The sequence below is a fragment of the Salminus brasiliensis genome, chromosome 4 (genome assembly GCF_030463535.1).
Source record: "Salminus brasiliensis chromosome 4, fSalBra1.hap2, whole genome shotgun sequence".
Taxonomy (NCBI): Eukaryota; Metazoa; Chordata; class Actinopteri; order Characiformes; family Bryconidae; genus Salminus; species Salminus brasiliensis.
The window spans coordinates 6707933-6734221 of NC_132881.1; the positions used below are offsets into that span (position 1 = coordinate 6707933).

Genomic DNA, 26289 nt, shown 5'->3' on the forward strand with positions numbered 1-26289 from the left:
TGAGGGCAGCTGTGGCCAAAAGCTGCTTCTGTTTCTGCCCCACTGTTCAAGTTTATTTTCTGATAAATTTGCTACCAGAAGCATGATGAGAAATAACCAACAGAAATCTAGGTGCAGTCTTGCAAACAATGACCCTGCAAGATTCTCAAGTCTTTGCCAAATCATGGTCTGTGACTAAAAACTCTGTGAGTAATGAGAAGTCATTGGATGTGTGTGTGTGTGTCAGACACACACACTTTGTTAGCCCTTAAAAGTCTTCTAGCTAGCATTAGAAGGGAGCCCAAATCTTTGCACATGCCACAATTGCTATTTTATTTATTTATTTTTATATAACTTCATAAAACATCATTAATACTGATTTCTTAGAAACAAATAGAAACAACACTGTGTGGGATTGAACATTAAGAAGTATTAAGGCCCAGTACTTACTGATTAGACAAACTAAAATATAACAAGCTAAGAAGCTGAAGTTTGTTATGCCAATTACGTTTAATTACAGGGATCAGTTCATTTTCAGTTGTTCAATCCACTTTTGATTTTTATTTTCTGCTTCATAAATATTAAAATCATCATTGCCATATCACCATATAAGTTTCTTATATACACAATAGCAACACAAAATTCTAGGACACAAACCTACTACATAAGTGCCTCAGGTGCTTCGTTCTAATTGTGCATGTCTGAGCGAACAGCGCATGAGAATTCACATTATTATGAGTGCAAAGACGACGTGGATGGTATCTGGGGCAAGCCCTGGGGACGGGAGTGCTGAGCATGCTGGGAACCGCAGTCCGGGTTGGACTGGTCTGGTTCGGGACTGCCCTCTTTGACGTCTCTGTCCAGCTGAACGGGACACTCGAAGTGCACACAGTGGAACACCTGGGAAAGACGGAAAGAACATCTGCTTTACTGCGTCTCACGTTTTGTATGAGACAGTGGTTCTCGAACCTGCTCTTTGAGTTTAGTTCACCTGCTCCCAATAATCAGCTGATTAACAAGCTCCTACTAAGCTGAAGTGGGTTTGTCCAGGAAGAAAGTTAAGCACTTTATTAGGTACATCTACAATAAAGATGTAGTTTGTTCATTTACAATTAGCTACTGACTGAAGCACATTTGCTAAGGGGTACAATTCATCACCGTCTACAAAATCAATCAATGTAGGGACCACCACAGCACTACCTTTCACCTTGCAGACATTGTTGTGACAGTTATTGGCACAGCACTAACATGGTGACGGCATGGTAATTGGTGTTGCGTACCTTGAAGGTGTAAAGCTAAAGACCATTCAAATGAAAATGTTGTAGATTTTTATCTGTTGCTGTGCACAGTTTAAGCATTGTATGTGACTGTGGACCTACAATGTGAACCAACGAGGTACATGTGTATAATCAGGTTGCAGGTCTACACGCGGTTCCCAAAAGTCTTAGACCAATTCCACAGACACTACCATGCTGGTATGACTGCGGTGCCAAAAACAATGCACTACCCATATAATATCTGGGTCAGCAGTAGTCCCTACAGTCAGAACCCATGTAAGAATAAGATGCAACAACAGGGGTACGAGTAAATCTGTATAAAGATGTAAAGCATGCTGTAATATTATCTTCTATTATTATATCATCATCTTATATTATCTCTCTCTTGGTGGCTCTTACCTCATTGGCTGTGTTGTGCGTACCCACAATTCGAATGAAGGAAGCAGGCTGTCGTTCAAACCGTAAGGTTTGCCATGACCTGCATGCATGAGATACAATTACAAAAGCTGTGACAGCAGAGATGCAGACTGTGACCTCCCAATGATTAAATTCACTTATGATTCTCTTTTTTAGTAAAATATTTGTTTAGTAAAATATAGACCAAAAAGGACAACAATTATTACTTCTAAATATTATGATACATTGTAAAATTCCAAAATCGATGCATTACAAATAAACAAAAAAAGCCCCACAACATTAAAACTGTACAGCTCAAATTAGGCAATTACTCTGCTACAGCCATTGTCAAGAGTTTCGTCCGCCTTTGGGTTATAATTTCTGGTCATTTCGTATCATCTGGTTTATGGACGTATCCTATTTACATTGAATGCAGTCTGATGTAGGCCACTGCTGTGGACACTCCTCAAAAAGTGGGTAGCAACAGCTATTTAATGTTATTACACAGAGCTATTTAGAGCATATCTGACTAGCAAAAACGAGTGTTGTGGGGCATCATATACAATGAAGAAGAGGACCTTTAGTGTGGTTGTAGGTGCTAGATGTAGAACATTCACCCAAATGTCCAAACGCCAGCTCTTGCCTGCTCTTTTCTAAAGGGGGAAAGTCAGTCATGAGCCTCACGTCTGATGTTTGTGAGGTAGAACGTTGGCCCCCACTGGAGCTTCATAACCGAGTCATTTCTTTGAGTAAAGAGGTTCTGGTGTTGGTTTCCCCTACACAAAATGGTAGGAGCAGATGTATGGCCGTTTGGCTGGATGTTTAAAATGTTGTGCCTTCAACCACAGATGCAGGTCCTCTTCTTAGGAAGACGGTGGAGATAAGTTGCAGGGTGCTCCACAACACTCCACAACACTGATCTTTTTGCTTTGTGTTCGTAACACTGCTGTTCAAGCGAAATTCTTCTCCTCTTCCAGTTATTGTGACGCCCTCTAACTGAGCATATTCTACTACTCACTATACGTTGATCATCCATCTGGCTGTAATCTCGATCAACAGATCTGCTGTATGTATGCAGACATTCTAACACAAAGTAAGCAAATAAGCAGCCAAAAACAAATAGGAAAAAAAAAAAAAGACACCCACCTGCAAGCTACTCTAGTGCGGTCTACGACTCGAACCCACTGCTGCTGGTTAGTGGACAGCTCCACATAGTAACTGTAACTCCGCTCATCACAATCCCACAGCAACAGCCTGCAAACAGACAGGATTACAAACAGGTGTTTCACTAAACAGTTCAGTTCATTCATTTTCTCACCGCACTGATTTCAAAGGACAAGCCTAATTTACAACATGTTGAGAAAAAAAGCCTATTTAACACCAACATTACAACTTTGCATTTAGTCAGCTGTCTCAGATACCTACGATTTGCATCAGGAACCAAAACCAAAACAATGATGAAAAAACACCCTTATTCTGGAGAGAGGAACCTTTTAACAGGTATGAATCTGTGTAGGAATGTCCCAATCTGATACAGCGATCCATCGTGATCGGGACCGATCCCGGCATTTGTTACATAGATCCTTAGTTTTGCTGCATCAGAGTGATTACTGTCGCCCTCTAGGCTGCATTAACGTAAATGATTCTCAGCTGCCGCAGTGATGAACTTGTCATTTTTTTCAAATACAACCCTAGGTGAAGTTTAATTATGACCTTTAATTCTGATCTTCATTTTAGCTGATCCGTGCAGTGACCTTCCCAGTAAACAGCCAAAACAAGGTCTGTCTTCTAATTCTAACTCTCCATTCCACCTTAAACAGTGCTGCAGTTCCAATGTCTAGATGGTGAAAATGTCAGGTGAGCCATCGGCTCATGGCCGTGCTGTAAATGTGATGCAAAACAAAGCAACAGAGCAACATTTTGAAGCATCTGTGTCTGAAAATTATGGCAGTACCCTGCTTAAAAATAAATGAATAAATAAATGAAATGTTAAAAAACAAAAAAACACACACACTCTATAGTACAGTTATTACTAATAGAAAAAACGCAATCCTGGATTGGTATCGTGTGACATCCAGCAATAAGGTACAATAAGAATTTATCCATAAATCAGTGAATAAATATTTTGTGCAAGCATCAATAACACTTTGTTCTTTGAGATGCAACGCTAGTTCTAGCTAATAAGTACTAATATACATCTCAAACACATTAACTTGTGCTAATGAAATTTCGCTGAAGGCTCCAGCATCCCTGCTGTGCCATATGCTGCTGTCAGAACAGCACACTAACTTTCTGAGCAACGCACACCAAACCTCATTTGATTATAAACAAATATATATTCATGTAGGACTCATTTAGATCTTCTTGTGTGCATTTACAACACGATCCAGCTGGATGTGAAATGTGAAAAACCTTTCAGCAGAGTTCCAGTTATCTAGAAATAATGCCTTTCTTTACCATGATTAGCGGCACGGTAACGAATCGCACCATAAAAATAATCAAAATAAGCTTTCTACACACTGAAACTCTCAAAAGTCTCAATACTAGATAAGACAGAATAGACAAAGTAACCATACCGCATGGAGTTAAGCATGTAAGGCTGAGCCAGCTGGATGACTATGGCACCAGAGCCTAGCTGGTGGCAGGTGTAGCCAGAGTCCCAGTCATAGTGGCTCGTGTCTCCATTCAGCAGGGCGTTCCGACAGCGGCTCACTCCTTCCACTACGCTTGCACATGCCTGTACCGTTGCAACGTTCTCACTGGGGACTGGAGGAAGAAGGTGAGAAAGAAGTTTAGAGATTCTTGTGTAATTACTGAGATTACTGTGATGCATTTTTCATTATATCAAGGTTTAACGTTTATCGGCAATTTAAGAATTAAGAAAAATGAAGAAATTTATAGTTATCACTTTACTTTACACATTCAACTGAATATACTGCACCTAACCCTAACAAATATTTACATGTAATACATTCAATTGAATGCTAGCTGAATGTCAGGTGAGCATCTTCAATGGATCATCAAAGTAAAGTGTTAGTCAATTTTCTCTTAAGCTCAAACAGCCAAATGTACACCTGGAGTTTATGTAAATTTATTTACACTAAGAGGCAAATGAGGGTGAGTAATGTTATTATAGACAACAAATGGGCAAATTCATAGACTTTAGACTGCTATTTCCTAATTATATCAAGAATCTTCTAATCTTCTCCTGTTTTGTGGGTATCAATTATTTTAAATGTTCAGATCTCTAGGCAGCTGCTTATAGGGGTCCTGGACTGCTGATGTCTAGAACCAGGTTTAAAGAGACAGAATATTAATAAAGCTTTGAAATTTGTAACATTTTGCACCAATGACTGTGAATAAGACACAAGCCCTAACAAGTTCATTAAGGTCTGAGACCTTGGTAGAAGTTATCCGAGAGCTCAAATCTCTGAAAAACTCTGCATGGCTTTGCTTTCCCCTGTCACTCTAAAAATTGTATAAAACAAAAATAATACACTAATCTTGCCTAAAACCTCGAAGAAGGTTTCATCCATAACTTTTGGAGATCATCTATGCATTTATCCATTCTCTAGAACAGAAAATATTACAAGTGGTGCTCAAACGTATGAATATTAATATAATACCTTTTTAATTTTATAGACTATAGTATGTCATTCAGTGGCTAATGTAGCTATAAGGCAATGAAAGCTTATAACCTAACCAATTAGCCTCATGCAGAAGTCAGGTTATCACTCACAAAGATCCATGTCTAGTAAAGTCATCTTAATGATTATCTTGATTATCTTGTTTCTGACAGCTGTGTGACATACAGATGCATAAGCTGAAAACAGCAAAAGGTGTAGCCACATTACCAAGCAGGCCATTCTCCAGGATGAAAGAACGCTGCGTGAACATGCACTCCAGAGCCACTAAATGAAAGACCTTGTTGACTGTGTTGTGTGTCCCAACGACACGGATAAACCTTTAATTAAAAACAAAAAAGTACACCCACATTCAGTTAAATTATCTTGACTCTTGAACATTCATTTTTGTTGTTGTAAAACAGGATCATTTACATTTATGGCATTTAGCAGACGCTCTTATTTACTTCACTGTTTACTCAGGAATACCAGTATCTAGTCTGAATGGACTAGAATTCAAAGAGCCCTCTAAGCTTAGACGCTACACTTCGCCCAAGGTCTTCAGTCTGGGTTTGAAGACACTGAGCGACTCTGTCATTCGGACACCCAGGGGAAGTTCGTTCCACCACTCTGGTGCAGGACAGAAAAAAAGCCTGGACGCTTGTTTTCCACGGATCTTAAGGGATGGCGGGTCAACCCGAGCCGTGCTTGAAGCTCAAAGGGCTCTTGCTACTGATCGGCTTTTGACCATTGCCATCAAGTATGGTGAGGCAGTCTATTCTTGGCTTTGTAGGTCAGCGTCAGAGTTTTGAATCGGATGCAGGCAGCAGCTACAGGAAGTCAGTGAAGAGAGAACACAGCAGCGGAGGATCATGAAAGTAGGACAGTGTCTAATGCAGGAGTAGGAAACTCTGACCCTAAAGAGCTGGAACCCACACAGTCATCAGCTACTACCAGGTTTATTTGGTCCCTTAGCCCCCAACCCCTGGTCTAAAGGTACTGACCTGCAGACGCGTGCTTGGAAATAGAGATTCTGCCAAGATCGACACAGGAACTTGGAGTGATCCACCACACGCACCCAGTCCAGCTCATCCATAGAGACCTCTATGTAGTAGGAATAGGATCTAAAAAGAGATAAATAGGTTTTGCTCATCTGCCGATTTCTGTAGGGATGACTCCCCCTTTTTGCCACTGTGTGACGCTTCTTCATGTGATGAGATCTGTTCAGCAGGTCACATATGAATACTCCGATTACGGAACTGAAGGACATTTTACCTGCTGTCTTTGTCCCAGAGCAGCATCCGAATATGGTTAATGATGGAGGGCTGGCCCAGGCGGATCTGGATGCCGGTCGCCCGGCCCTCCTCCTCTATGGGGTGTCTGGAGAAACCGTGGTCCAGGTCATAGTTCTGAGTGTCTCCATCCAGCAGAGCGGACTTCAGCTCGCCCTTCACCACCACGGCTCCATGCTTCATCGTGGCTATGTTCTCCTCGGGGACTATTGTAAGAGAAGTAAGGAACGCACAGGCATCACTACTACTGTCAAAGGACACACTGTTTGGACAAAAGTATTGAGACACCTCAATACTCAATCATTCAAACTAAATCAAGGGTTTTCAAAAAAAAAAGGGATTATCGTGCCTTTGTTGGTGTAACTTTCTCTACTGTCCAGAGAAGGCGTTCTACTAGATTTTGGAGGAGCATTGCTGTGAGGATTTGACAGCATTCAGCAACAAGAGCGTTAGTAAGGTCAGGATGTTCGATGATAATGATCACCACTCCACTTCATCCCCAACTCACCCTAAAAGTATTGGATGGAGCGCCACCATCATTCCAGAGAGCACAGTACTATGGATCCACAGCTCAATGCCATGTCTGGTATTAGGCATGGTGCCAATATGTTAATCTGCTCCATTTGCACATCTGTGTCAGCAATGGGTGCAACTTATAGTAAAAGGGAGTGTCCAGAAATATTTGGACAAATAGTCTGGCTAACAGCCAGTAGTAACAGGCGGCTGTCGTACTGTTTTAACCAGCTGGCTAGGTTGGGTTGCTGGATTGGGCTGCTGAACAGTTAGCAGATCATTTTCTCCCGAGTAGCTCACAAATAGCTAACGTTAGATAGCTCACCATGCCCGCTATGTAGGGTTCTACCACACCACAAACATCTTACAGACAGCACAGCACAGTATCTGTAGCCAGATGGCTTAGCATCAGCTACCAGACAGCTAAAGATTCATCTGCAACAGAGAGCAGCTTCATGTTAGCCAGCTACTAAAAAAAAAAAGCAGGGCTACCATGGTAGTTGCTTTGTTTGCACAGGTCCATCAGGTCTTGTCATGTGATCTAAATAAACCATCTATTGTTTGTGTGTTTATTTTTTTGCCTTGAACAGGGACACCAGGTAATATACTTTATAGTATCATAGTCGTTATGCCTTCAGTGACCTCAGACACATTTACACAGAGATTAATAATTAATTCAGGATATTTTGTACAAGTCAAAACATGTTTGTACTGAACAATGTCTGCAGCAAGAGGCGCTCGTGACAGGTTTATATGCATGCACTGGGCCTCTGAAATGAGCACAAGGCAGCTATGATGCTACTTACAATGCATGCTAATGTGTGACAAGCTGAAAAACCCTGGCAGGCCACACTTGGAGCCTAATCTGAGTGAAAATGCAAATTTGGACAATATTAACAATTTTTGCTCTTCTAATAGCTGCATTATTAGATTGGTTGTCCAGCTTAGCTCTGGACCAACATTGGTTAGGTTTTCGTTTAAGGGGTTTACTTGGTTGATCATCACAAGCTATATTAACCAGGGTAAACACAGCTTGACAATTAGCTAAACCATCATAAATAAATAAAATAAATAACCTAACAAATAATAAAATTAAACACCGGCTACCTGGTTTAAGAACTAAGCTGCTTATGCCTAGATGTCTAGCCTTTCAACCTCCCTTAAGGCTTAGGCTGTAAAACCTGGACTGCTACAGACAGGAATCGCATCCTGGGATCCTACGACTGTTAGGCAAGAGTAGGATGGCCTTACAGGCCCAGCTCCAACATCTGCGGGAAAATGTGCCGCAGGATGACATGCAGAACCTGTATGCCCCCCATGCCCAACAGTATGTCATTTGTATCCAGGCTAGAGGTGGCCCAGAGCAACTACTGTACAATTGTACAGTTTTCCCCAATGAACCTATTCTTTCACTCTAATATTATAATCACTTATCATTGTATCATGCAAATAACCCCGCCCATTCCGACTGCCTGGTCTATTCGCTGTCTGCACGTCCATTTCTTTGCCGCCTAGAACAATAACAGAGCTAGGTGCTATGAGTCTGAGTGTGCAATATGGGAGTGCAGACTGACTGAGCATGCCGCGGTAGTTGAGGTCCATGTCTCTGCTCTCTGAGCGGGTCTGTATGGCGTCCAGCAGGTCATCGGGGCTGAGGAGGCCGGACGGGCGAACCACGTTCAGCATCTCGGACAGGCTCATCAGGGGCAGCCGCACCGCTGACATCACTTCTTGTGAGGCCGGACCCTCTCCGTTGTGTCTGCACCAGCGGCACAGCGCCTGAAAGATCTCCCTCTCGCTCGCGGCGAACGAGTCCCTCTTAACTACTGATAGGAGGGCAGTCTGTAAAGGAGACCGATCAGCCATAACATTAGGACCACCTGTTACTACACTCATCGTCCAATATATCAGCTCCACTTGCCATATAGGAGCAGACTGTAGTCTACCTGTTTCTCTGTATACCCTGTTAGCTTCCTTTTACCCAGTTCTTCAGTGGTCAGGACCCCACAGGATTGACCACCACAGAGTAGCTATTATTTGGGTGGAGGGTCATTCTCAGCACTACAGTGACTTTGACATAGTGGCAGTGTGTCTGCTAAATTTTCCAGAAACTTTTATTTGCCATTCTAGCAATCCCACAAAAATTGTGTGTCCTAGTGTCCTAGACTTGACCTTCTCTGTTCCGGTTAACTGCAATTTCTTAATTGCACTGGGAAATTAAGAGGAAACGTCTACCTGAATAATCTAAAGGTTAAACTTTAACTCCATGCCTTTTGAATTTCAGATTATCTTCTACCCACATCTTTTACTTAACTATGCACACACTCACACTGTCTAGAGTGGTAAACGTGAGCATGTGTCCCCGTGCTCCTATCAATCGTCAATCACATCATCACTCACCTTGGAAAGGGAGAGGAAGCCGTCCGTCTCCAGCACCTCTACAGCGTGGCGGTCCATGTAGGCACAGCAGGCCTCAGCCAGACCCCTCAGACAGTACAGGCTGGCCACGTCAAAGATCAAGCACACATTTCGCGTGTTCAGCAGCGTGCGCAAAAAGTCGCAGGTGGAGGCCTCGAGTGGCTGGAGGCCATAGCGGTGCGCCAAGCCGAGGAAGTCCAGAAGGGTTTCCTCTCGTGCTTCGCTCAGGCTGGCTCTGCCGGTGTAAAGGTACCGTAGAAGCATGGAGAAGGCTTCTGCGCGAGTCTCCTCCAAACGGACCTCAGCCTGGGGGTGAGACTCTCTCATGCCGCCATACAACAGAGCTCTGATAAAAGAGAGAAAGCACAAAGACCGAACTGTATCCTCCCTTTAAACCGTTCCTTCACCACCTGAAAAAAGTCAGGAACACACTTAAGTAGGTGGGCACACTGTTATCAAGGATGATGTACCCTCATCATCTGCCAAACATGGTGGTGGCTCTGGAATGAAGACTCTCGCATCTACATTACTTGACAATTTGAGACAATTACCTGAAGTATTGACAGCGAGCTGCCAGAATCACTCTGTGTGCAGGGAATCGCTTCTCCTCCACCACAAAAGTGACATCGCTGTATTCCTCGCCTGGCACTAATGCGCCCAGCTGCTCGGAGAGTAGGTGCAGGTGGTCGATCTCAGCCGCCGAGCTCAGCGGCCGTAGTGGGTGGCTGTCACTCATGGCCGCCGCTAGGGATTGCTGTCACATCTGCAGTAAAATAGCCACGTTTCACAAACAGGACAGATGTTCACTCGTTTGGAAAAGTGCAGCTTGCTGTGAAATATAATAATAATAAAAAAACAGCACCATACAAGGCTATAAATACAATAATGATGTCCCTACTGAATAACATGAATCACGAGTAATGTAGTGCATTACATAGTAGTAGACGCTATACAGGCAGAGAAGCAACGCCTTCCCTACACATAAACAGCTGCCTTCAGTTTACATACACACAAATTATTACATACACTAGTGGACTTTCAATGATTGGCAGAATGAGTGACAACATACTTATCTTTAATATCTTTAATAGAAATAACAGGGTCAGATTTACATTTACATAAACAGGGTCAAGCAGAATTCTGGTTTCCAGACACACACCCCACTTATAAGCACTATTAAGGGTCTTATCCTGTTCAAACACCCAATTGGGTCAAAGTGTCCAAGTTTCAACGGTCTAGCTGATGGTCTGAGGTTATCCTGAACGATTCTGAAGTAGTTCTCCTACTGCATTATTCCACCACTTTGATTGGACTCCAAAGCACAAGCACAAACATGTTCCTGAGGTTACACACCTGACCCGGACTCCTCCAAACATCTGACCACTCTAAACGTTTGGGGCAGGGGCTTCTTTCTTCCACAGCCGCCGTGGACTGAGAGGCTGTGTAAAACTCGCTTGACTCAAGCCAACAGGTCGCCAACCGGCAAACTAGGGGCAAAGTTCAGCACAGTTTGCAGATACCTTCAAACCCTGGCAATTAACAGGTGAGCTGAACCAGGTGTGCTGGAGCAGGAAAGGCCCTCCTGGACCAGAATCACCAACCCCAGCTCTAGGCAGGTTCCAGTTCATGGCCCACCTGTGCCTCGGTGGTTCTTAGGCTGTTCCTAACCACATGAACCAATTTCCTCTCAAATGAGGGTGACCGTTCGGGCCATCTGGCCAGGTCGAGACACCTCCCAATAACTTTCCTAAAATACTTACATTAAAACCAGCTGATGTTTCAGCAGTTGTTCAGAAATGGCTTCAGGAGACATCCTGTGCAAGTCTACGGTCATCCTTCTCAGATCTGCACTGAGCTCAACAGACCCTTTTTAAGTGGGACAGAGAAGCTACCTGCTGTCAATCATGATCACCAACAGGACATTGAGAGAGGCCCTGAGGACCTGAGCACCACTGCTTGAGCTCAGACCTACTCAACTCAATTTGCAGATGATTTCACAGAAATCCCTGAAACCCCAACACTGCCATGGCCTTCAGGTCCATGATCAGAGTTGGTAAAGTGAGCTGTCTGGGCCTGAGATGAAGCTGCAGATGGAATGAAGGACTGTGGATCTCCTGGTGCACCTGCATCTCACAGAATAGCCTGGATAGGGACACAGCTGTCCACTCCTGACCATTTCTTCTCTCCATTGGCAGAGACTGAGCTAACCAGCTTACTAAAGCCCACAGATCTGATGGTGGTCTTCATCTGTATGAAAACACCACCTTTTTCTGGACATGCTCTCAGCAGCAACCTCATTAAAGCAAGTCTGTTGAAGGAAACGTCTCTAATGGCACAGATATGACCCTATTTACCCGCAGTCCATGGGTGAGGTGAGCCAGTGGTCAGATCAGCAAGGTTAATGTTGAGGTGCGCAGTCCTCTAGCCTAGCCAGCACGTCTACACTGAGCCACAGCCTGAGCCGGTCTCTCTTACCCAAGGAAGACAGCCCGACTGGAGGTCCGGCCAGACTAGTCCCACTCCATCCTTCGTCCACAGCAGAGGGGTAAAAGACTCAGCAACGCTGTATAAATAATGTACAAGATCCTGTACAGTACATTATAGCCAGATCCTTCCTGCCGAGCTGGACAGCTATGCTTGCTGGCTACCTGCTATTATTACACGACCTTCCGAGCAGCTGGCGCCTCTTGTGGTTGGGAGTGGAATAGCGCGGTAGACTCCTCATTCAATCAACCTTTAACATTTCCTACACCTACAACCACCTACAACCAGATGGACTTCAGAAATACCCTTCAGAAGTCCTCAACATACCGATTTGGGCACGACCTATACAGCTCTAGTGGTTAAGGGACCGTCTAAAAAGTGCAGCTTAGCTTCAACCCTCTTTTTAAAAAATGATCCCTTGCTGAATTGTAATGGATTATTCTTGGACTAAAGCAAAAGAGCTGTGTTTCCTATAAATCAGTCTAATCTGTAACCATGTAGATCAGAGATCCTCAAATCCAGTCCTGGAAGGCCAGTGCCCCGCACAGATTCACGGTAAATTATTACGGGGTCACGGGGAGCTTTAATTAAAAAATTAAAAAGTAGGATACCCTAGTTAGCAGATAACTTAATACTGAATCCCAGATCTGCCCAACAGAACTGGCTTCACCTTGGGGTTAAGTAAGTTGGCGAATTTAGAAATCCTGCTTTGTGAATTGCCAGGACCAGTGATCAGGGACCAGGCCATATATGCCAGATTATGCAAAAGCATGCCTTGTGAATTCACATAGAGTGTGTGCTCCATTTTTTATTAGTAATCTCAAGATCTCGAGCAATTTACGGCATCATTAGGGCATATCAAATCATTTTGGTTTTCAGGAAATGATGGCATCCTTTTTTCTATTCTCATAGATTGGTATTTTTAAGCTTCGTACAGGTATTTCTCTTGAATTGTGAATGTTGTGGAAGAACATTGAATGCAACACATTTATAGATGTCAACTAACCAAATGTACCTCTTAAGCAGTGAGCCAAACAGAATATGCAGACTTGTGACAAGCAGCGCTTTGCTTTATTGAGTAGAGCAACTATTGGTGCCAAATAAAACAATTATTACAATTGTATGATACATAAATATATTTCTTCTGGAAGGAAAATAAGTGTGAATGTCAAATATTGATTGCACTGACACATAATGTAAACACAGTTAATTCTTAGTGTACAAATGAGTTAGGTGTTCTTGCACTCAGACGAAGTGAGGTTCAGTTAGCCTGTAATAAAAGGTTATTAGTATGTGATTCAAGAAGGCCTGTTCCTACATTACGGTCAACAGCTAAATGCAGCCGCTCAGGCTATTCAGCGCCCACCATACTTTTGCGATGGGCTCCTCCAGTCATTTCTCTTTGCTTGCCATCTCCCCAAAAAGAGCAGTTATACCAGTGTGACTGCTTTCCAATCACCTTCTACATTAAGGCCATGCGTGATCTTCTCCTGAATCATCTATTTGCTGTATAGGCGGCTTCAGCTGCTTATTTTTGTTGTTTTTATGAGGTAATGGACACCATGTTGTTGGGGCTGAGAATTTCTATCCAGTAGCCATCAGGGTCTTGGATGAAAGCCAGGCCCTTCATTTTACCTGTGAAAGAGACAGAAAGAAAGACCAGCACATTTTACCTATTTATCAAAGCATATGTCGCAAACTACGGTTCAGAAGACAGAAGGTAAGCTAAGCAGTATGGCACAAGAGCCGTTTGAGTAATAACAGGGATTTATATTCATCCGGTTGATCCTCTGGGCTCACACCACACAACACAAAACACATGTACTGTGCCAACCCCTGAAATATTGCCATAGACACATCCAGGCGATAAGGTCTTAAAGCTCGGGACATCCCTACACAATTACGAGATAAGAGCGCATCGCAAAACAGGACAACACGGCCTGCTCAGGTAGAAGACCACAGGGAAAAGGCACCCACCATCATCTGGCTTTTTGACAAAGGTCACTCCTTGCTCTTCAAACAGCTTGCAGGCGGCGTAAACGTCTGGTACAGCTATTCCTATGTGTCCTAGAACAGAAAACCGGCATGTCACTTATTAACAGAATCACTTGATGTTAACAGGATCAAGATCAGAATCTAATCAAGCAATGCAAAAACGCTTAATTAGCCGATATCCTTCCGGTGGTGAGAAATGACATTTTGTGACGATATCACAGAATAAAGAACTTTAATGTACGAATTCAATGTAGCGTATTATATTGTGTCCTTTTATCACGACTAGTGCATTAGATTGGGGCTTAGAATAAAAGCACCACTTCCAAATGTTGTAGTTTTTATATTTTTTATATTTTATAGCGCTCAAATAAACAACAAATGGAAACGATAACCCTTATTAATTCTGTATTAAATAAATGTATCAAATAAAGGCACCACTGTATCCAGACCTAAAGAAAAAAAAAACGCTCCAAGTCCCTTTAAAGGCTTGGTCTTACCTTGAAGGCAACTTAACAGAAAGTATAAACCCTCTTTTAAACAAAAAACAAAAGCCATTACTATTGCGCAAAACACAGTCTGTTATCTGTTGATCATCAACTGTGCTGTACTCACCCCTAGCACAGTCTTATGCTGGGTCTTGCCACCTCAGCTCCTGCTCCCTCAGCTCTCTTTCTAGCATGTGGTTCTTTTTGATATCAGCCGTAGTTCGAGTATTACGTTCAATGACTCAGCTTAGCCTTGCAGGTATCTCTCTATCGCTCTCTGTCTCCTAACACAGGTCAAGCACAATACTTCCAGAGGTACTGGGGACATGCTGACAGGATACACAGGGCTAGCATAGGTTAACTTGTATTAATGCTTTGTGTGTGAATGTAAATAAATGAGTGTGCTTAAGCACATTGCTAACAAGCTCTTCAGCAATGCCTAAAAGAACAGCTTTTCAGCTGTAGGTACAGCAGCTTCAGCTTTGGGCTGAAGTGTATGATGTTGCTGTGAGGCTGCTTCAACGGGCGAAGAACTGAGGAACATGGATGATGTGACTGTTCACACAGTAGTACTTACCAAACCCTCGAGGGTCTGAATTTCCATTGTGATAAGACTGGCTGTCATCTGTCTCAGAACCCCAGTTACTGCCAAAAAAAAAAAAAAAGAGAGAAAAAGGGGAGGGGGTGAAACGAACTGAAACAAAGGCAGACACTCTCCCTCCTAAAGGACAATCCTTCAACCAAAGAACAGGCTGAAACAAGTGGATTTAGCCATCGCCTGGAAGAAGTTTGCAGATGTTATCTATGTACTACAGCACATCACAACACAGCGTGAAAAGATGCCTCCTAGTTGAGGATTATCAGGTCCATGAGCGATCATCACACACACTTACTGTGTGAGTTCAATGGTAGCTCGGCGCGAGAAGGTCCAAGCTGTTTTCTCTTTGACATCAGAAGGGATTTCCTTCTTATCTTCATAACCCAGGAAGTAGAGAGAGAATCGCATGGAAGGGAAATCAAATTTCTGCAGCAGGCTGAGAGAAAGATAAACAAACAAATGAAAAACATGAGTTTGCAGGGTGAGTTGGAGTTTCCACTCCATGTCATAGCAGACATTGTAACACTGGCTTTATTTCTTTAGAACGGTGATCTGAAGAAAGCACCCCCTCTTTCCCCAACTTTCTTCTGCCAAGAAAAATTGGCAAACCAGGTTTCAGACAAAGCCAAAATGTTTACACACTCCATAATAGGGCTCCACAATATTAGAAACAAAAGACAGGAATTTTTTTTACCAGATTTCTCCAGAATTCAGTGATCCAAGATGGAGTAATATATACACACAGTACTGGATAGATGTAATAATGGAAAATGACAACAGTGTTTGTATATACCTGTTGCATGACGTGTTCGCAATGTGCGAATGCACAACAGTCACATCGCAGATGTCTACGCTAAAACGCCATACTGTGCAGCCCTAGCCCATAACTATTTCAGCTGCTGTGAACTGAGGATCTGTGTCAAGATAAACCTACAGGGTTGGTTTCCCAGACAGGGATTAGGCCTAGTTCTGAACTACACAGCACGCTGAAGGAAGATGCCCCACTGAAAGGACAAGGTAGTCCAGGACTATGCTTAATCCTGGTCTAGGAAACCAAACCTATAGTGGTAGTCAAAGAGACCATGAGTAAAAAGCATTCTACTATTCTACTACTACTCTATTATACACATCATTTCTGCAAAATACAGAATAGTTCAAATATGAATTATTAAATTATATATAATTATTACATTTTTTTACTTGGTATGTCCACCTTTTGTTTTTAATGACAAGCATGACCAGCATGGCTCATGAGTTCATGACACTGACTATGAGATTTTTATTTATTTTTTTATTTTGACCATATCTGCCTCTAACTCATATTTGTTCAATGTGTAAAAGTAACATGCCTTGTGGGGGAAGCATTGTAACCACCATCAAGAGTACACTCAACCCGGCCAGTGCAGCGAGCATCAGAACACAGCAGAGCTAACATCCAAAGCGATGAAGTCTTTAGTGCTAGATAAGCAGCCCTTCAATCAGAAGTGGTTCCACGTTGAGCTCTGAGCACGGTGCGGCTCTGCACAGGAATTTACGGGCTCTCTCAGGAGTGCCCAGTTCCTCAGTGTTTTAAATATGGCCCCAAAAAGCAAAATACATTTAATTTTGAGAGACTCATAAGATCATTTAATGTCACCGAATCACTACAACATGCACCAATAGTAGGACTGTGCTGTGAACACACTGTAAGACGTCAAGCCTCGAAGAACTGAGAAAACAAAAAAATTCCAACCCTCTTAAACGACCAGGATGTTAATCAAGGCCGGTGGCATTCCACAACCACAAGGACATCTGCAACATGACCACACAGCAGCGCGCAACCGCCCGCAACCGCCCACAACCACGCACAAACCTCCGCTGGCAGACACTTACGTCATTCCAAGGATTCGTGTATAGAAGTCCAGAGACTTCGCCGGATCCTTCACTCTCAACATTGTCTGCTGCATCATGAAGTCCTACAGCCACAGGGAAACAGAGCTTAGATAAGACAGCAAGCAACATAGAAGACAGTATAACTCAAAAGATCCTCACTCGCCATAATACACCTTATTTCACCATCAAGCCCTGTTAATGCAGTACCAGGGCTTTGGAGAGATCAAGATATTAAGCATAATAATAACAACCTTATTAAAGATAAAAGAGTAATCAAACACTCGACTCAACGTCCTTTTAATCGTGACCTTCATTATCTAGATAACCTTACTGAAAATACGCAAAGCGCAAATAACCTTCACACTTGAGCTTAGCTCGATCTTTGTCAGTCACCTTGATCTTCAGAAAGATGCTATATAAATAATTGTTATTTGTTATTATAATACTGTTAGTCCTTCTCAAGTAGAAGAACCTATTCTACTCCACACTGAGCCGCTCGGTTGGCTTTTAATTCTGTTCCGCTGCTTCAGGACATGGACCGCTTTGCTCTTGCTGATGCTCTAAATCTGGGTAGTTTCCCAGCTGCTGGGTTACTCACTATGGCACAGTAACAGCCCAGGCAACGGGTTGTTGTAATTATCGGCGTTAATTAACAGCATCTGAAGACGTCCCTTAGAATAATTAACAGCACCTGAGGAAGCTGATCACAGCAGCTTTTCTTCTTCGGTTTTACTACTTCCTATCATATAACACAAATCAATGGTGATTGCCATAAGGTGGTTAAGAGGTTGAGTGGTGGTCGCCATGGTGTCCAAGTTAGTCGCTATGCCGTGTAAGCGTAGCAGGGTGATGAATACATGGTATGTCACACAGTCGCCATGATGTTACTTTCGTAGGGTGGCTGCTACGGTATCCCAGATGGTTGCTTGGGTGCTGCCATGTAGTTGCTATGGTACCACAGGTTGGTGCTATGCACAAACCATTTGTCTGATCAAAAAGCACATAGAAGCCTGAATCATTTGCATATCCAGACAGGTGTGTACTGCTTTGAACCCCAGTGCTGGGGCAATGTTTCAAAGGTATGAACGGAAAACCAACTTATTTGAGCGGTAAGTGTTTATTTACTTAGTAAAACACTAAAATGACCATAAATACTAGCAGCGGTTTTCCATCACTGGGAGTCTAATCTGGACACTGGAGAGCGGGGATCCTCCATCAGGCTTTCTTCTCCAAACTAGCTCAAGATCTCACCTCCTTTCTGCAAACTGAGGACGTTTACCCACCCCTACACATTATATTATATATTATTATTATTATTATTATTAGATTTGGGCTCCTCTCTTGTGACCCAGGGTGCTGGGTCAGGGTACCACAGGGTGTGTGCAGTTATAGCTACAGTAATCCAGTGCTGGGTTAGAAAAGGCCCAGTGTTTTGGGTGCAGACTGTCAGTAGTAGACCCTAAAAAACCCCTCAGTTCAGAAGCTGGGGGTAGCAGGAAGCCCCCCTGCAGCTGTCTGTCCGGCCAGTGTTTTCCTCCAGCTACTTTTTGGTAGCTAGCTAGCTGCGTTTGCTTCTCCTGAGGTCTTTAATATTGCTATTTCTCCCAGGTTAAAGTAGATAGATAGCTAGAAGCTGAAGGGAAATCAGTCCTGTCTGCCAGCAGCGTGGCCTCAAAGGTCAGCCACCACTTCACCCCTCCAAATGTCACCGCTAATTCTGGCCACTAGCTAGATAATCGCCCCCAGTGCCGTGCAGCCGTCAGCGAGCCAGTCTTAATGACTAGCTATGCTTGGCTTGTGAAGTTAGCCAGCTTGCTAACAGCTAAGCTAAGCTAAGCTAACGGGAGAAATGGCCTGTTATTATTCAACTAGCTGGCAATGGTTTTTCAGCGGAGTGAGCTAATAGCTATAGCTGGCTGGCTAGCGCTAGCCGCGTGGCTCGGTAAGTGACCTAGCTATTCAAGTGCACTTCTCTGCACCTGAGATTACACTAGCTGGCTGGCTGGCTGGCTAACAGGAGCTGGCTGGCTAACAGGAGCTGGCTTACTTTTGTTATCGGGTTCCCATCCTTGCAAGCCGCGGCTGCAGCTTCGTCGGTCAGTCCTTGGTCAGACATCCTGTCCGTCTGTCCTGTCAGTTGTTTAAAGAAGGCGAACCGGCAGGTTCTGCGGTGAAGTTCAGGTTCGCCAGCGAGCGGGGCGTGGGCACAAAGTTCAGGTAGACGAGCGTCCGGAATGCAGGGTGCGCCCCACTAGGGTTCGCCACACGCCCTCGTTCACTTACCCTAGGGGAGAGGGGACACCGTATACAACACGCTCTCGTTCACTTACCCTAGGGGAGAGGGGACTACCGTACCTAACATGCTCTCGTTCACTTACTCTAGAGGAGAGGGGACACCGTATACAACATGCCCTTGCTCACTTACCCTAGGGGAGAGGGGACTATCGTACCCACTGTGTCTTTGCTCACTTACCCTAAGGGAGGAGGGCTACCGTACCCAACATGCCCTTGCTCACTTACTCTAGTGGAGAGGGGACTACCATACACAATATGCTCTCGTTCACTTACCCTAGAGGAGAGGGGACTACCATACACAACATGCTCTCGTTCACTTACCCTAGTGGAGAGGGGACTACCATACACAACATGCCCTTGTTCACTTACCCTAGTGGAGAGGGGACTACCATACACAATATGCTCTCGTTCACTTACCCTAGTGGAGAGGGGACTATCGTACACAACATGCTCTCGTTCACTTACCCTAGTGGAGAGGGGACTACCGTACCCAACATGCCCTTGCTCACTTACTCTAGTGGAGAGGGGACTACCATACACAACATGCTCTCGTTCACTTACCCTAGAGGAGAGGGGACTATCGTACACAACATGCTCTCGTTCACTTACCCTAGAGGAGAGGGGACTATCGTACACAACATGCTCTCGTTCACTTACCCTAGTGGAGAGGGGACTATCGTACACAACATGCTCTCGTTCACTTACCCTAGAGGAGAGGGGACTATCGTACACAACATGCTCTCGTTCACTTACCCTAGTGGAGAGGGGACTACCGTACCCAACATGCCCTTGCTCACTTACTCTAGTGGAGAGGGGACTACCATACACAACATGCTCTCGTTCACTTACCCTAGAGGAGAGGGGACTATCGTACACAACATGCTCTCGTTCACTTACCCTAGTGGAGAGGGGACTATCGTACACAACATGCTCTCGTTCACTTACCCTAGAGGAGAAGGGACTACCATACACAATATGCTCTCGTTCACTTACCCTAGAGGAGAGGGGACCACCGTACACAACATGCTCTCGTTCACTTACCCTAGTGGAGAGGGGACCACCATACACAATATGCTCTCGTTCACTTACCCTAGTGGAGAGGGGACTACCGTACACAACATGCTCTCGTTCACTTACCCTAGTGGAGAGGGGACTACCGTACACAACATGCCCTTGCTCACTTACCCTAGGGGAGGAGGGCTACCGTACCCAATGTGCCTTTGCTCACTTACTCTAAGGGAGGAGGGCTACCGTACCCAACATGCCCTCGATCACTTACTCTAAGGGAGGAGGGCTACCATACCCAATATGCCTTTGCTCACTTACCTTAAGGGAGGAGGGCTACAGTATACAACATGCCCTTGCTGACTTACTCTAATTGAGAGGGGACTACCGTACCCAACATGCTCTCATTCACTTACCCTAGGGGAGAGGGGACTACCGTATACAACATGCCCTTGTTCACTTATCCTAAAGGAAAGGGGCTTCCACATCGAACATGCCCTCGATCACTTACTCTAAGGGAGGAGGGCTACCGTACCCAACATGCCCTCGATCACTTACTCTAAGGGAGGAGGGCTACCGTACCCAACATGCCCTCGATCACTTACTCTAAGGGAGGAGGGCTACCATACACAACATGCCCTTGGTCACTTACCTTAGAGAAAAACTGAAAAGTCGCTGTTTTAAGGTAGAAATGACAAGAATTCATGTAATAATCTCAGGTCAATAACACTCCAGGCTAACTGTGTAATTGTTCAGTACTTTTACCACTGACCTTTCATTACTATTATGCCTGACCTCTCCAGCTTATTTAAAAGGCAATATTTGCAATTTCTTTTAAGGCACTCAAACATTCACATTTACTTATTTTTATGTTACTTCTATGTTATTTAGAAGTGTCTTATGGTCATGCCTTCCGTACAGTTCATGAATAAAATGCAAAAATGAGATTCTGACTGCTTTGAAAAAGGATGAAGGTCAATTTGACTGTTCTGGTGGTTCTGATATAAACATCACCTGTACAGGGATAATGTCACTGTATGGATTTGTTCAGTTCCAACAGCAGCAAGCTTGATTTCATTTAATTAAGCATTGATTAGATAAACAAGGTATCAGATGGTCAAAGCAGGTCCAGCAGCTATAGATACTCCAGCCTTGTCAATCATGGCTAAAGGTCCTCTTGCTTCCTTCACAGGGCCTTCGCTGGCAACTGCCCGGGCTTCCACTGTATCCTTATTTACTTCATTACTTTTCCGAGTGCTTTTGTTGCATGTAAGTCAGAGGTACCAGAAGAAATATGAGACAAAAAATTCTAAGCAGAGTAGTACCGTTTAGCTAACATCATAGCATGTGCAGACAAGCCCCAGTTTTCCCACCACTGTACCTTTTTCACGAGTCCCCTGATTGAAGAACTTCTTGGCTCGAGTCCTGGTATGCTGCACCCGTGTTGCGGCCCCATTGACCTCTGAAGTCATGTGCCAGTCTGCAGTCTGTGTTATGGTGGTATACAAAAAAGATCTCCTTCTCTCCAGAATGGCACTAGATCTCTAGATTATGAGGACGCTCACTAGTTAAAATATGAAAGAAGCTACATCCATTAGCAGGCACCGACCATCAAACTTACTTACTTACTCTATTATAGAACAACAGCAGCTACTGAAGCGGTACAGTTTAACTAACCGCATTTAATAAGGCCTGCAGGTTTGTTTGGGGACGTTTTACCGTGGTTAAACATCATGTCTCACAATGCCTTATGATTTATGATGCCCTGTGATTTGTCTTTCAACATCATTCTGATCACATCTGGACAGCCTTCTGATAACTCCATTCAATTCTGTCACATAGGAATCCAGCGTAGACCCAGCGCCGAGTTCCTCGTCTGGGCAGGTGATGGAATTAATATTTACTACACCTCAGTTTTACAGGTAAAATGCTTTGTTTTACATTAAACACTGCTTTAGACCGGGCTTCCCTGAGTGACCGGGGCAACGGAAATCTTAAATCAAAGGAAGCCAAGACTTAAAAGCGGGGATCAAAAGGAAACATGGCTGAAACGTATGAGAGCACATTAAAAATAGAAGCATTCAGGTGATATCAGAGAAAGATCTTTCAGACAGGCCAGTAATCAGTGTTCTGCTCTGTTAATGCTTTAGAGGGACAATTGATGATGTGGAAAAGAGCAGGACTTTAAGGCAGACCATGGGCCAATTCTCTACCCATGCTGTAAATGGTTGCTACCACTGGTACTTTGCACAAAGTGGATGTGATAATGAAGAAGGGAGTATCAGCACTTACTTAGTTTCACTTAAAGCACTGAGTGCTGTACGATATACTTAAGCAATAGAACGCGAGAGAGTTGCGAATATCGTTGCAGCCGCAATTTGGTCGTAGGCACAAGCCGAAGATCATCATGGCTGTGATATTATTTGTGATAAAACTATTAATAGTTTTAATAGTACAAAATAAATGAACTAAATAAATTCCTGCCACCAAAAAGTAGTTCCACAACACATGAGCTATTGCTGTGCAATAGTAACAACTCCAAAACACTAGGACTGACTAAGTGGACTTCCGTTAAGGTACCTGTTGAGCCTTGTATGCTGTCCAGTACTATAAAGCACAGCTTCTGTGGTACAGATAGAGCTACACATAGAACTGTTGAAGTATCAAGTTTAGCCAGAAACGTTATAAAGGAGGAGACCGGCCACTGGTTGAAATGTTTATGAGAGTGCTTATAGTGCCCAACATGGCGTGTGTTTATGAATAAAGCCCCGCCCTTCAACGTAAAGAACCAAGCATGTGGAGGTGTGTGCAAGAACAGTTGCCAGAACAAGCCGAAAAATGGATTCTTGCATTATTGAGCCGAATGCTACAAACCATTCATGAGCTTTTTGCTTTTACGATTTAGACCATCGGTTTCCAGCAGTTTGGTCTCTCCTCATTTTTTCTTGTGTGACTGGACGTAACTGCCCGGCGGCGTTGCAAAAATGGCCGCCAAGTGAACAGACCCTAGTTCAGCTCAGCCTTTTCGATTGTTGTCAACACGCCAGCGGAGAGATACAGTTTTAGAGTAAAAAAAAAAGCCATCCAGATATCACAGATATTAGCGTGGTTGGAATGCATCTCAACCAACCAGATTGTGAGCTTGGAACTAACTGTTGTTTGATGCGGCATTCAACGTAGTATTAACGTAGTATTAATTACCTGCTACCAGTAATCTGCTTGAAAATAAACAGATATTCAGTGTTGGTCAGCATTCCTCGCATTTACTGAGATGCCATTCCAACCTGAAGGAGCTAGACTAAATATAAAGTATCTAAATATTCAGTGCGGAGAAAGACAGCAAGATTTTGAAACTGCTGTTGATCTCCTTTTATGGGGAATGACTCTGAACATGTTATATCCATTACGTCCATTTGTCTCGCCTGTCAACTGGGAGCTGTATCCTCTGAACTCTTGCAACTTGTCTTATCTGTTTAATCACCATAATGATAAAGGATAAAGGATAAAGGTGCACGTATTCGTCACTGTACAGTGTGGACTGTACAGCGAAATGTGTCCTCCGCATTTAACCCATCTGGTAGTGAACACACACTCACACACACACACACACGTGTTAGGGGCAGTGAGTACACACACACACCCAGAGCGGTGGGCAGCCAACTCCAGCGCCCGGGGAGCAGAGAGGGTAAAGGGCCTTGCTCAAGGGCCCAACAGTGGCAGCTTGCCGAGCCCGGGAATCGAACCCACAACCCTGTTATCGATATCCCGGCGCTCTAACCGCTGAGCCACCACTGCCCCAGTTTGGACCATGTTTAGGAAAGTAACTTTTACAGGATAACATTTCCTAGATTCAGCCCCTTATCTCCTAACAGGAAAAGAGCATTAACGAGGCACCCCAGCCTGCCGGAATTTCCGGATTATTCAAACATTTGACACTTGGCATGGTGTCATGGTGTTTAGGATCATATCACTGTTAGGGGATAAGATCCTAGAGAAACTTTTGGAGGTTGTTCAGTTTACAACTGTGAAGGAACCTCTTAAGGTGCTTTGAGGAACCTTTAAGGAACCTTTATCTTCTGAAAACCTTTTCTAGAAGGTCCTTCAAAGCAAATAACCAAGAGGTTTCGCCACAGGTCCAACGGTTCCTCTAGGATCTACTTTTAACACAGGATGCAGCTGTTCTACAGTGTCCCCGTCTGTTGGCAATGCTTTCCTATGAAAGCAACAAATGGTTGCACCTTCAGGTATCTAAAATAGAAGGGATGCTAGATTCTCCTGGACATGCAGCCTCATCAGTCTTAAAGGCTAAAGACTTTCAACCGTCTAAAGAGCCTGTTTAATTCAAAGGGGTGAAAAGAGTCACGTTAAAAAATGTATAGGGCCTTTTGTCACACCGCGGCTTCATTAGCAAAGTAATAATGGCCGTTTCTGTGGAGGCATTACTGCTACTTGAAGCTCTACACTATGAAATTCTGTGATCCGGCACAGTCAGAAACCCAACGCTGAACAAAATGTAAGCCTTGAAAGTGAAGCGGCCTACTCGCTCTGCACGAGAAACATCACCCGCGGTTTGACCTCAACAAGAGAAGGTTACCAGCGCATTAAAGTTGCATAGGCTCTTACTGAACATAAAAGCCCCTCAGCCACGCTGAGATATTTAAAGAGATATTTAAGGAGTGCATTTGGAAGAGCGAGCTACAGATGAATGTATGCACAGCGCAGGCCTAATTATGAACTGCCCAACTATGTTCGGCTGCTTCATCTGCCACTTGGCTCCTTTCAGGTCCTCCACCGTTGCCGTAATTGCTGTATACCTGCTGTCGTTGCTACGCTTCAAGAGCTCTGCTCAAGCCAGTCTCAAAATTTGGGTCTGCTCATACTAAAGCAAACTCATGGATTGAGGAGTTGCCTCTCCATGCCACATGTTTTGTTTATACCTGGGGTGTTCAAAAACAGGAGGGCCAAGTTCCTGCTAAGTCGTTTCCCCATTCCAGCACACCTGCTAAACACCCAATAACGCCTCCACATCCTGCAGAGGCTGGGGAGAGTCAACCTGCACCTTCCCTGCAGTTCTTCACGGGACTACAGGTCCATGCTGCGGTACATACCGACCAGCTACATCCCAGGCTGGTATGGCAGCTCCTGCTGTCCGCAAGGCTTTTCAGAGGGTGGTGAGAATTGCCCTGGTTCATCATCTGTCCACTACATCCTGTGAATACACAGTGAATAGAAAAATGGGTCATTGAGGTGATTGGCATGGAGTAATGGGGTGTTGAGGAGATGGACGTGGAGTAATGGGTCACTGAGGTGATTGGCATGGAGTAATGGGGTGTTGAGGAGATGGACGTGGAGTAATGGGTGTTGAGGAGATGGTTGTGGAGTAATGGGTGTTGAGGAGATGGGCGTGGAGTAATGGGTGTTGAGGAGATGGGCGTGGAGTAATGGGATGTTGAGGAGATGGGTGTGGAGTAATGGGTGTTGAGGAGATGGGTGTGGACTAATGGCATGTTGAGGAGATAGGGATGGAGTAATGGGATGTTGAGGAGATGGGGGTGGAGTAATGGGCCATTGGGGATATGGATGTGGAGTAATGGGATGTTGAGGAGATGGGGTGTATTAATAGGGTGTTGAGGAGATAGGGATGGAGTAATGGGGTGTTGAGGAGATGGGGTGTATTAATGGGGTGTTGAAGAGATAGTGATGGAGTAATGGGGTGTTGAGGAGATGGGGTGTATTAATGGGGTGTTGAGGAGATAGTGATGGAGTAATGGGGTGTTGAGGAGATGGGTGTGGAGTAATGGGATGTTAAGGTGATAGGGATGGAGTAATTTGGTGTTGAGGACATCGGGTGGAGTAATGGACCATTGGGGATATGGATGTGGAGTAATGGGATGTTGAGAAGATGGGTGTGGAGTAATGGGGTGTTGAGGAGATGGTTTATGTGAGCTAAAGAAAAGGAGAAGGTATCTAAGACTAATATTAGCTCTGCTAGGCTGAAACTGTCTGAGGACATCTGTAAGATGAGACCCTGAAGCTGCTCACTATTTCCATTAGTGT

The 26289-nt window shown here is 44.1% G+C and overlaps 2 protein-coding genes across 3 annotated transcripts; both read right to left on the reverse strand.

Annotated features, from left to right (window-relative positions):
• Nucleotides 1–303: 303 nt before the first annotated feature.
• On the reverse strand, nt 304–12163 carry btbd9 (BTB (POZ) domain containing 9). 2 transcript variants are annotated; one of them, XM_072676789.1, is made up of 11 exons: nt 11974–12163; nt 10050–10261; nt 9481–9844; nt 8655–8922; nt 6551–6773; nt 6280–6399; nt 5507–5616; nt 4229–4418; nt 2799–2906; nt 1656–1734; nt 304–879 (listed from the first exon to the last, which is right to left on the reverse strand). In XM_072676789.1, the coding sequence occupies exons 2-11, from the start codon at nt 10232–10234 to the stop codon at nt 712–714; spliced, it is 1815 nt and encodes a 604-aa protein (XP_072532890.1). In that variant the 5' UTR covers nt 10235–10261; nt 11974–12163; the 3' UTR covers nt 304–711. The 2 variants fall into 2 exon arrangements, with proteins under 2 accessions (XP_072532890.1, XP_072532891.1); XM_072676790.1 differs by lacking the exon at nt 11974–12163 and adding an exon at nt 11853–11922.
• Nucleotides 12164–13024: 861 nt separating this feature from the next.
• On the reverse strand, nt 13025–19192 carry glo1 (glyoxalase 1). Its single transcript, XM_072676791.1, has 6 exons — nt 18980–19192; nt 16933–17015; nt 15356–15496; nt 15040–15107; nt 13960–14049; nt 13025–13617 (listed from the first exon to the last, which is right to left on the reverse strand). The coding sequence occupies exons 1-6, from the start codon at nt 19046–19048 to the stop codon at nt 13526–13528; spliced, it is 543 nt and encodes a 180-aa protein (XP_072532892.1). The 5' UTR covers nt 19049–19192; the 3' UTR covers nt 13025–13525.
• Between the last annotated feature and the right edge of the window lie 7097 nt (nt 19193–26289).

Coding starts and splice junctions, on each gene's coding strand:
- btbd9 (XM_072676789.1), bottom strand. CDS start 10,234: ATGAGTGACAGCCACCCACTACGGCCGCTGAGCTCGGCGGCTGAGATC. Junction 6,774..8,654: donor CAACTACCGCGGCATGCTCA/GTCAGTCTGCAC, acceptor CTCTTACAATAG/TCCCCGAGGAGAACATAGCC. Junction 5,617..6,279: donor TTCCAAGCACGCGTCTGCAG/GTCAGTACCTTT, acceptor TTTTAATTAAAG/GTTTATCCGTGTCGTTGGGA.
- glo1 (XM_072676791.1), bottom strand. CDS start 19,048: ATGTCTGACCAAGGACTGACCGACGAAGCTGCAGCCGCGGCTTGCAAG. Junction 17,016..18,979: donor ATGGGAACCCGATAACAAAA/GTAAGCCAGCTC, acceptor CTGTGGCTGTAG/GACTTCATGATGCAGCAGAC. Junction 15,108..15,355: donor GCTACCATTGAACTCACACA/GTAAGTGTGTGT, acceptor TTTTTTTGGCAG/TAACTGGGGTTCTGAGACAG.